This window comes from Gossypium hirsutum, chromosome A13, assembly GCF_007990345.1.
Source record: "Gossypium hirsutum isolate 1008001.06 chromosome A13, Gossypium_hirsutum_v2.1, whole genome shotgun sequence".
NCBI lineage: Eukaryota > Viridiplantae > Streptophyta > Magnoliopsida > Malvales > Malvaceae > Gossypium > Gossypium hirsutum.
The window spans coordinates 110,192,932-110,205,238 of record NC_053436.1 but is presented as its reverse complement, the minus strand read 5'-3'; the positions used below and the strand labels follow the sequence as shown (position 1 = coordinate 110,205,238).

General features: G+C 32.5%; 1 protein-coding gene and 1 long non-coding RNA gene across 2 annotated transcripts; one reads left to right on the top strand and one right to left on the bottom strand.

The window, feature by feature from the left end:
- Window positions 1-4,726: 4,726 nt before the first annotated feature.
- Window positions 4,727-6,865, bottom strand: LOC121212661 (uncharacterized). Its single transcript, XR_005907917.1, has 3 exons — window positions 6,772-6,865; window positions 6,216-6,298; window positions 4,727-4,774 (listed from the first exon to the last, which is right to left on the bottom strand). It is a non-coding gene; the product is annotated as an uncharacterized lncRNA (long non-coding RNA).
- A 1,792-nt stretch (window positions 6,866-8,657) lies between these two features.
- On the top strand, window positions 8,658-12,235 carry LOC107939456 (RNA-binding protein Y14). Its single transcript, XM_016872786.2, has 4 exons — window positions 8,658-9,095; window positions 10,647-10,783; window positions 11,165-11,316; window positions 12,033-12,235. Exons 1-4 carry the CDS (start codon window positions 8,828-8,830, stop codon window positions 12,076-12,078), a joined length of 603 nt encoding a protein of 200 aa, XP_016728275.2. The 5' UTR covers window positions 8,658-8,827; the 3' UTR covers window positions 12,079-12,235.
- Window positions 12,236-12,307: the final 72 nt, after the last annotated feature.

Sequence of the window (12,307 nt, the reverse complement as noted above, 5' to 3'; positions counted from 1 at the left end):
TTTAGAATTTCTCATAATAGAGATAATATAATTCTCGTATATATAAACCATAATCAATAGAACATCAGAATAATCTCACATAGATTTTTTTTTTACTATCAACTTCATTCCAATATATCAGAATAGAAATATGAAGAGATGGGGAAAATGTCAATTATAACTAACTGGACCAATAGAGCTTTTCATCTAATATCACAGTCATTAGCATCATCGTATGATAGAATTTCCATTCAAAAGGGATAACCATACGTGTTCCCCAGAATTGAGGAAAACATAGAATACTCAGAAGAGAAAGATAGCCATCACTTTTATTTGATTGAATCCGACATACTCAAACATCAGTGCAAGTCTGACATTATTCCTCTAACTAATTCTGTCTTCACTAATCCCATACTATTCCATTATTATACTTTTTAGTTTCACTTTTGCAAGCTTATGCAACATATCTCTCGAGAATCTCATCGTATAACTCTATTCTGGTAAGGGGGCGAAGATTGTAAAGCCTCTAAACTTTTGACTCTCAAGCAAATACATATTCAACAACAATACGCATATTGATTCAAACATTTCAAATTTCCAACTTGTTATGAACACATTTTCACATATCTCAGTAATACATGCAACTTTATTTCGTGTGAATATTAGCTAAACATAAGTGAATTTATCATAACTCAAACTTTTATTTCTTTTTTTTCAAATTACCCTTAATGTTTTATCAAACTCCCATATTTAGTCTTAATCACTTGCCAATATTTATCAAATTGGAGAACGTCTTATGGTTTTGAGTACATCGTTTACTTGATGCCATAGTTCAACTATGGCCTTGTACTAGCTCTCATCCATCTGTATCGATGCCGTGTCCCAGACAGGTCTTACACTGACACATGTAACCGTGCTGACGCATGTCCCAGACATGTTTTACACTAGCACATCTCGTAACGAACGCATGTCCCAGACATGTCTGACATTGGCTAACATCTCGAGGCCGATGCATGTCCCAGACATGTCTTACACTGGCTCTCATACTGTGGCTGATGCATGTCCCAAACATGTCTTACACTAGCCCTCGTCTCAATGCCGATGCCATGTCCCATACATGGTCTTACACTGGCACACAAATCTCATGTATTGCCATGGTCCAACCATGGTCTTTTCCGTCAATTCATTAGTGAACGATCGTACTCATTTCTTGCGTTCCACCCAATTTGATCTTTCATTACAACTTTCATGCTATTGTGACATTTATGATTCTGTAACTGAGATTATAAAGCATAACATTACTGCATCTTGACTTCATCAATCTAGACATAAATGTCAACCTCATGTATATACTGATTATTAATCATGCAATAAAAACATTCATACATACATTCTGTCATTTCAAGCAAATTTCTTTCTTTTCCTAAACACTTGGCCAAATCAAGTTGGACATTTAACATCGTATGAATACTAACATGCATAAAAGCGTTTTTTCAGAACTTAACTGTGTTTTACTCCACTATTTCACATTCTTTATCTCAAGAGTATCACATAATGAAAACTAGTTCATATAAAAAAAATCATGGATTTCTTTTCATACCTTTCCCAATTTTCAGCATATCATAAGCATGATTCAATAATCTCAACTTTACTCTTATCTCTATCAAGATTTGCTCGGTTGGAACTCATTCCTGTCTTAATCAACAGATTTGTTAGGGCCGAGAGATATCACACTATCACGAGTAATACTATGGCATGTATAGCTAGACTCTCTTACGCTAGGTTAGCCCGAGAACCGACTAAACCATGCTCTGATACCACTAAATGTAACACCCATCGCCCGCATCCGACGCCGGGACGGGGTTCGAGGTGCTACCTGACTTTTACTAACACTTTCATACTAAACAAGGCCATGAAATCTCAAATAGTTAAAAACTTTTCTTTTCACATACAATTTGTCCCATATACGGGCTTACGAGGCCCAAAACATACATCTGCAGTGGTTCGGGACCCAATCGAGAACTCATGAAAAAACTTAAAAAAAATCTCTTGCGTTAAGGCTTCACACGCCCATGTGCTCAGGCCGTGTGGCCAGAAATAGGCTAATTATTAAGCCTTTTATCACTCTCACACCATATGCATAGATACATACTTATCCAAAAACGTACAACGTGACATAAATGAGCTCTTAAACATCTACAAACATGTTATGCTCAAGTTATTTTCTTATACAATAAATATTATAGAATTTGCCCATATCATTACCACATACTAGACATAACTATCATTGCATCACAAACCATTCATGAAGCATTATTAACTATTTACCAATCACTTAATCCTACTTTAGTTACTAGCTCATCAATGAATCTCAATTCAATCTCTAGGCATACATGTTGTAAGCCACATCACAAGAAATAATAACATAAATGCATAAGAATAATCATATGGGCCCATAACGATATTAGCCGACATAGGCCAATTTACATAACTAATACTACCTTAATAACAAGCCAATGCATTTGGCTAAATCATAATATTACATACTCACATTAAAACCCTATACATGCCATAGACTCGAGTCACTTGAGTTTACTTACTCCGATAACGTTAACTGTAATACCCCATACCTGTACCTGAGACCGGGATAGGATACGAGGCATTACCGAAATTTTTAGAATAATTTCAATTAATTTATATTATTTAGTATTCATTTTCATGTTTCATGCAACATCCTTTTCATATATTCAATTCAAAATATCATATAAAATACGATACAATACTTAAATTTTCATATTTACATGCTCATTCAGGGTATCCGAACCTACCTGACTAAATTGCAGAAATACCAAGATTTAGGGGCATATTGGTAATTTACCATTTTCCCAAATTTCACCCAATCTTAAATTGATAATTTCATTCAATTTATTAATTTAGATAATAAAACAATTTATTCCCTTCAATTTAGTCATTTTTGACATTTTTTACAAAATTGTCCCCTAAAGTTTTACTTTTATTCAATTTAGTCCATGAGCTTAAAACATGCAAATTAACCATGCTAACTGAATATTCATATATATTTTTCCTCCTCCTCCTCTCCATTCCACATCCTTAATGTATATAACATTCTTGTAAGTACGATTTCACAATTTACTTATTAATGCTCACATCAATCTGTTCACACGAGTCATAGTCACTCAATTATTTATAATTCGAGCTACAGAGCTCAAAATTAAGATCCATAAATTTTCCCTAAAACTAGACTCACATATCATTCCACCATAAAATTTTAAGAATTTTTGGTTTAGCCAATTAGTACAGTTTATTCATTTAAGTTTCCCCTGTTTCACTATCCAACAGTTCTGATCTCTCTTCACTAAAAATTAATTATATCACAGTACAAAACTCAGATAATGTTTCCATTGATTTCTATTGAAAATAGACTCATTAAGGATTCTAAGAATATAAATTTTAGACTCTAATTAATTTTCTCCAATTTTTGGTGATTTTCCAAAGTCAAAACAGGGGAACCCGAATTCATTCTAACATTGTCTCACAAAATTCATTATATCTCATAATTTACAAATCCATTGCTTACACTGTTTCTTCTATGAAAAACTAGGCTCCATAAGCTTTAATTTAATATTTTATTCATCTTCTAATTCGATTTCTACAATTTATGGTGATTTTTCAAAGTTAGTCTACTTCTGCTGTCCAATGTTGTTTTAGTTCAAGATGTTTATTACCATTTTCCTCTAAATTTCAAAGGTCATACAATTCAGTCCTTGCTCAATTAGCCCATCTATTAAGCTAATTTTTCTCAATTAACATTTTATTCCATCATTCTAAACTATTACACAATCTTTGAAAATCAGAATTTTAACACTAAACCTTAATTCACAACTTTTTCACAATTAGGTCCTAAAATCAATTTCTATTGAAATTACTTGATAAAATCATCAAACAACAAAATCAAAGCTTCAAATTCATTTTATTTCATCATAAACAGCTAACACTTATCAATTATAGCTTTTAATTTTGTTCATAAAATCAAAAACTAATGAATTAAACACTTGGACCTAATTGTAAAAGTCACAAAAACATAAAATCTCAAAGAAAAGGGTAAGAATTGAACTCACATATGTCAAAGCATGAAAAACCAGCAGCTTTCAGACATCCCATGGCATTTTTGCTGAAGAAAAATGATGATATCTCTAGATTTTTCAAATTTGTCTTGTTTTATATGTTTAATTTGCAAAATTTCCCATTTTGCCCTTGTTTCTCCTTGTCTTTTTTGCTGATTTTCTTGCCCAACCGTCCAGCCCATACAATTTGGGTCCAATTGCCTTTTAAATCCCTCCTTTTTAATCACTTAAACTATTTAATCACAATTTAATAAATTTTACACTATTTTCAATTTAGTTCTTTTTAATTAATTGACTAACCAAATGTTAAAATTTTCTAACAAAACTTTAATACTAACTTAATAACACTCCATAAATATTTATAAAAATATTTATGGCTCGATTTATAAACCCGAGGTCTCGATACCTTATTTTCAACCAAATTTACCTGATTAATACTTTTAAAATCGCAAAATTCACTAATTAAAAATAATTCTTTTAAGTTCACGCTTGGCCTATAATTATTATTTGTTAAAATTTCTAAACTTACTTGTCAGATTTAGTGATCTTGAATCACTGTTTCCGACACCACTAAAAAATTTGGCTGTTACATTAACTCGATAGGGTGATAATATCTCTGACGGCCTCCAACCCGAGCTAACCTGGAAACTCTAAAAAACATGGGAAAGAAGGGGGGTAAGCTTTCGCTTAGTAAGTTCATATGAAAACAATAAGCAACTCATTAACTTGTTTTATCAATGTTTACAACATATTCTCAAGTTCACTACAAGCTGTCTTCCTGAGCAACAGTCACTAAATTATTTATATCTGGAGCTACGAAACTCCAAATTAAGTTCTGTTAATTTTTCCTGAAACTAGACTTATTTTCCTTTCTTCCATAAAATTTCCAGAATTTTTGGTTAAGCCAAATAGTACAGTTTATTAGTTAAAGTCTCCCTTGTTTCAGGGTATGACCACTCTGACCCCTGTGAACTACAAACTAAATTTCTCCCTGTAAAAAATTCCAACGACCATGCCGTTTATTTCCCATAAAAATATACTCAATAAGGAATCTATGCATGTAAGGTATAACTCTTAATAATTTTTTTACAATTTTTGGTGAATTTCTAAAGTTAGGATAGGGGATCTCGAATTCATTCAGACCCTGTTTCACAAGAATTCAATATCACACAATATGGAATTCTTTTTCTTCCCCTATTTCTTTCATGTGAAAATAGACTCATTGAGCTTTAATCCCATATATTATTCTGCCTCTAACTCATTTTCCACTATTTTTAGTGTATTTTCAAAGTTACACTACTGCAGTAACTCAAATCTGTCAAGGCTAAATTACTCATTTATGATCATTGTTCACAAAATTAATACAACATCGTTTGAATAATCATCACCAAGACATTCATATCACATTTTCATTTACCATCTTACCATATTGTTGTTATGTCGAGTTTTCAACCCAAGGGTTAAATACATACCTGTTCAAAGTATCCATTTCACAACATTTACCAATATGTCCCTTTCATCTCGAGTATTCCACCATTTGAGTAGAATTTTACCCGTTGAACACATCGGAATATAATTCGGATACATGGAAAGTTTGCACATAAGTGCCACATAAGTAGCCAAGCTACCATGTAACCCGTCCATAAGTGAACTCAGACTCAACTCAACGAGCTCGGGCGTTCTCATCCATAAGTGAACTCGGACTCAACTCAACGAGCTTGGATGCCTAGTTACATCTCACGAACTCAGACTCAACTCAACGAGTTCGAACATTCGCATCCATAAGTGAACTCAGACTCAACTCAACGAGTTCGGATGCTCAACCATCCTAGTGACATGTCACTTGTATCCTAATCTATTTCTAAGGTTCAAACGGGATTTTCCTTGAACACATATCCTTGCCATCTTCCGTAAAATACCGAAACCAATACTCGGTAGCACTTTATATTTAACAGATAATACACATAACTTGCATTTTATTCGAAAATAACCACAAAGCATATATTTCATGATAAAAATCAGCATATCATATATTTAACATCAATAACTTAAAAATAACAATTGTGTTACATTATTTACACATGAACTTACCTCGATACCACAAAGGTAAAAAGACATACTCGTCCATAAATCGATTTCTTTCCGTTCTAGGTCCAAATCTCAATTTTCATCATCTATAACATCACATTTAGCCTACCAATCAGTCACAATATTCATATGGGTCTAAAAATCATATTTTTATAAATTTTTATTTTGACCCCTAAACTTTTGCATATTTGCACTTTTGCCCCAATGCTCGTAAATTAATTTTTATCACATTCCTTTACTCCTTGAGTCTAGATGAACCATTTTCATAACTATAGCAACTCATAATTTTAACTATTTTACACATTTACAACTCATTTTACAACTTAGCAATTTGCCCCTTTTAAAAGGTATTTTCATGCAATTTCTTTCACAAAAGTTGTTTATTAGACAACTAGGACTCATAATCTTCCATAAAAACACAGAAAACAACACATTTACTCTCATGGTAAAACCTTAGACTCTTCATCATTTTGCAAAATAATCCCCTCTTATGAAAGCTTATGCTTTAGGGGTTCCAAAAATACAAAAATCATCAAGCAAAGACATTAAAATCACTTACAAGCAAGGGAAATATGTTGCTGAAATTTTCCAGCTTCAAAACCCTTTCTTTGCTGCATATTTCGGTGAAGGGGAATAGAAAAATGATAGCTTTTTCTTTTTCTTTTTTATTATTATTTGTTAATAATAAAACTATTTTGTCTAATTTTGACTTTTCAACTATTTTGTCTCCCATGGCCGGCCATCACACTTTCAATGGCCTAATTTCACTTTAAAGACCCCCAATTTAAGATACAAGGTAATTTAACACCTTTAGGTATTAAAACACAACTTTTACTTTTTACGCGATTTAGTCCTTTTTCGAAATTGGACTAGAAATCGCTAAAATTAATATACCAAAATTAACATGCACTTATAAAATCATATTATAACACATAAAATAATACTAAAATAATTTTCTCTGGCCTCGGAATAGTGGTCTCGAAACCACTGTTCCGACTAGGCCCAAAATCAGGCTGTTACAAGTCCATTCAATTTCAATTTGATTAAAATTTAAAGGTTGATGGTCAAAATGACCCCAAAAATAGAATAAGGGACAAAATGATAAAATGAGTAAACGTTAAGGGCTAAATTTATCTTTATGCTTTTTTATTTTATATTAAACTTGACATGCTTGATTTATATGAACAGAACATTAAATATGACAGTTGAATCATTAAAATATTAATTGTATAAAAAGTTACGTAAAAGTATAAAACCCTTTAAGTTTTACACCAATGTACGTGGATCCCTCATTCGTGTATATATAATTGAAAGAGTAAACCCAATACAAGTTTGACAGACTAAAAATTGAAATATTTTCAATCATATACCACAATAAATTTAGACAGAATTCACATATGGTGAAATTTAAACCAAAAATAATCTAGGAGAAAATTCACAAGAGACATCTATATATGATGGGACTTGAACTTAATGCTCAAAATCTTAAGGCCTCATCTTTTGCCAACATTGCCAACATTGTGATGGCAATGTGAATATGATTAGATAGGTTTAACTTTGATGTGTATGATTTTAAAAAGTCATTTTATATTAGGTATAAGAATAATACAATACTAAAAATTCTATTACACATGGATATGTGTGAAAACAATTTAGAACACAAATTTATATTTAAAAATAACATATAAAAATAATGAAATATATTATTTGAAACAAATAATTAATAACTAGAAGTATTTATGGGCCGGGCCTAAACATGATATTAACATATTTTATGTTTGTCTAAGCCTAACCCGAAATATGGACTTAAAATTTTATCCAAACCTGTCCATATTTACAAAAAACTAACAAAACCCATTTTGGGTCCGCCCATATTATTTTTTAATTGTTTTTAAAAATATTTATATTATATTATTTTAATATTTAATAATATATTTTTTATTTATTGAATTTTTTTATATAGTCATGTTAACTTTATTTTGATGTTTATATTAGAGTAGTATTATATATTTAGTATAGATTTATTTTTTAATGTGTTGCAAATTACATAATATAAAGTATTATAAATTTAAAAACGAGTTGGGCCGGGCTCGGGAATATTCAAGTTTGACCCATATTTTAAAGGAACCTAATTTTTTTGCCTAAGCTTATTTTTCAAGCTTAATATTTTTATCCAAATTCTCCAAAATTTCATACAGACTTTCAAGTTTGGACAAATAACCCAACCCATGAACAGGTATAATAATAACACATTAAATATATGCAATAATAAACTAAGTGTGGCCTATCCTGAAAGCCCATTTTACAGTTTAAAAAACAAAAAATTAATTTAAATTTTATTATAAAATATATTAATATAAATATAAATATTTATAATTTTTATTATTTATAAAAGTAAAAATATAGGTTGATTAAAAATAACCCAAATCCGACCCAAATCGGCCGGGCTTAGACACAAACACAGTAATAAATTCATAATAGTGGAAAGGTAAAGAGTAAATTCAGTTAAAAGAGTTAAATTCTTAGAAAACTATCTACTATAAATAAAAAACCTCAAAAGAAAATTTTCATTTCGTGATAGCAAATAAGGGAAGAATCGCACGTTAAATCACGTGATGGCGAGTGCTGACGTGGAGGCCGTGGATTTCGAGCCGGAGGACGACGACCTCATGGACGAGGACGCCGCCGCTGGTGACGCATCACCTCAAGTCTCCATGCCTAAGCTCAAGTCTGCCATCACTGGCGGCGCTTCCGTTTCTCTTTCTGGCCCTAAGAAGACTAAAGGCCGTGGCTTCCGCCAGGACGACGCCGACCGTCACTCCCATCTCGCTTCCCGCGACTTTGACTCTCTCGGCTCTGACGGCGGCCCCGGTCCACAGAGATGTTAGTACCTCGGCTAAACCCTAAATTTTCTTTCTCTGTTTATCTATGCTGTCTCCATTTTTTAGATTTTTTTTGTAGCCTATAGGATAAAATAATTACTAAATTGATCTAATTTTTTTTTCAATAATTTTAGAATAAATTTGGTTGAAGTTAGTTCGGAAATTTGGCAGTTAAAGCATGAATAGGGTTTTGGTTTCATTTCTTTTGTGCAATGGTGAGTGTGTTTACTCTAAGAATTAAGTGTTAGTTTTTCTGAAGTTCTTTAAAAGGTTTCAAGTAAAAGCTATTGATTACTAAATGGTTTAAAAGGTTAAACTTAGTGAAAAGAAATATCTCATTATAAAATAAATACCTTAGTTAGCCTTTGGGAACTTCGATTTCAAAAAGGGTGTAAGTATTTTTTGTTAAAACACATATAAATGTATTGCTCATAATTATTCCCAAATTCATAGATTTGTTTGGATGCCTGTTTGATAGTGAATTTGAAATTAGTGTTTTTGTGACTTTCAAATATATAATCATATTGAATCTCAATTAACTTTTACATAATGAATGGATATCTTTCATTCTTTCTCACAATTTATGTAGAAAATGAAATACCGATCTTCAAATTCATGTTCCCAACATAGCCTTGATCTCTGGTTCGAGGTTTAACATGTTATTTCAAAATTTGACTTCAAATTGAGTTGTCTTGTGGACTGTTGGAACTTGGGACTTCCTATTCTTCTAAACATCGGGTTCCTAAATTCAATTCCTTAAGTTGGATAATTTGGATGATTTCTAAATATGTTCTACTTCATAGAAACCCATTATTAAGAGAGCATGCTTTATTGGGATATTGACTGAAGAAGAAAAATATTCAGTTCATTTATGAGACTTGAACAAGTTTGATGGCAGATGCTTCACGAGTTTTTGGTTCACATTATGCACATCCAATGAATTATAAAGTGCAATATCATTAAGTTCAAATGAGTTGTCTTTTGGGCTGTTGGAACTTCTTAACCTTTTAAGTCTCAGATTCGTAAGGTGCAGTATCATTAAATTTGTTAGCTAAATGTGAACACTGATATATATCGTAGGATGACCTGTATAGCAAATATAAGAAAATACATATTGAAGTCTCTCTCTTCCTCTCTAATTCATCTTTCTATTTTCTCTTCCCCTTTTATATCTGCTTCTCCTCTATTATTCTTCTTGGTTTCCCCTCTTTTTATTGTTGTTTCTAGATAGGTTGTGTCAAGTGATTCTCCATTGTTGTGGTTTAAAGCCCTATACTGTTGCTTGAGCACTGAATTACCTGGTGCTCCATGTTTCAACCACCAAATTGAGTGCCTTAGACATTTTATATTGTAATCTTTGAACCTAATTTTCAGCCTATCCAGCTATTTTAGAGGCTTGCAACCTTTCCGTGGACAACCCTTGTTTTGCTACATGTTGTCAAATCAAGACAAGCAATTGCGTCCAGGAATGAAATGAGATTTTCCTTTATGTTTGTAAACTAGTTTCCTCATGTAGTAATCTTTTCTTTATTTATCATTCATCAATGTGCAGCTATTGAAGGATGGATAATTTTGGTCACTGGTGTACATGAGGAAGCACAAGAGGATGATTTGCACAATACATTTGGTGAATTTGGTGAGATCAAGAATTTGCATTTAAATCTTGATCGTCGCACTGGATTTGTCAAGGTAGGCAATATAGTAAAGTGATGTAGCTCTCTTAGTGACCATTGGTTCAGGCAACTATGTGTTTTCTTGCACGTGCATGTGTGTGTGTGTCGGCCATGTATCTGCATGTTTAGCATTTTTCTTTTTGTGTTATCTATGTGCAGTAGAGAATATGGATTGTGTTTAATCATTAGATATTGTGCAGTTTAGCAGTGCTTCTAACCACTATAGATTGTTACCTAATGCTAGTTTGTCGTGTTTCAATACTGTTATATTATAGCATTGATTGAAGATAAGAATCCAAAGGGCAATTCATTGACTAACTTTTGCCTTCTTTTGCAGTATTTTCTTATTATATTATATTTTTGTTCAAGCAAAACTAACGTGCATGTTTCCACTTAGGGATATGCACTGATTGAATATGAAAAGTTTGAAGAAGCAAAGAATGCCATATCTGCAATGGATGGAGCAGAACTTCTTACGCAGACTATGAATGTTGATTGGGCCTTTAGCAATGGACCCAGTGTTGGAGCCTCTAAGAGAAAAAATATGAGGTTTGCCTCTATTAATATGCTTTTGACTTTTGCTTGATCTGTTAAATATATCATTTATAATTGGTGAAAAGATGATTTATTTATCCAACCAAAGTTAAATCCAGAACATGTTAAGCCTTGAACTGAAGCAATCCAAATTTCAAATGACCTTAGTACAACCTAGACTAGCTCAACGTAGATGCTACGTGCCTGCCAAACTTGCCCAAATCTCGAAACTTAGCCTAAGCATTTTCTTTTCCTTTAAAACTAAATTGATTCGAAAGATAACATGGACAGGGGCGAGGGGAGGGGTGCAGGCAGGGGCCCTGACCCCTAAAATGGGAAAGCTTTGTTTTAGAGCTCCAAAATTTATAAAATTATAATTTAATACATGGTAAAGTTGTAGTCTCCCCAAATTATAAAATTATAAGGCAATACAATGGTGAAATTGCATTTTAGCTCTCTAAAAATATATAACTTAATCCTGGCCTCCCAAAGAAATTCTTGGCTTTGCCCCTGATCATGGATATCAACTTTGTGCAAAAGGTATGTTTGATGGTACTTTTCTTTGCACTGCATTCCGTATTACACAACTTGAACTGATTGAACTCAAGTTAGAGTGAGATGTTATTACTGTTTTGGTGCAAATGCCATAGTTCTTCTGTTTGAAGATAGATACTTTTAGCTGCTGGATGAAACCTGTCGTGCTTAATCTAACAACACTCTTTACCTTGCAGAGCCGGACGGACACATCGCTCTCGGAGTCCTAGGAGAAGATACTAACTTGAACTCTATTACGAGAATCAATTTGTAACAAGAGATTTTAAGATTTGGTGCTTGAAATTTACTGGAATTATGGAATTTTTCAATTTTTGCTCTGTGGCAACCTCATCCTGTTCTTTTTTTGTTAAGTGGTATCCCAAGTGGTGATTATGCTTTAGCCTTCATTTGCAGCTTTTTGCCTAATATTTGTACTCATTTGCTTAACTAACGCTTAGAATATGCTTTGAGC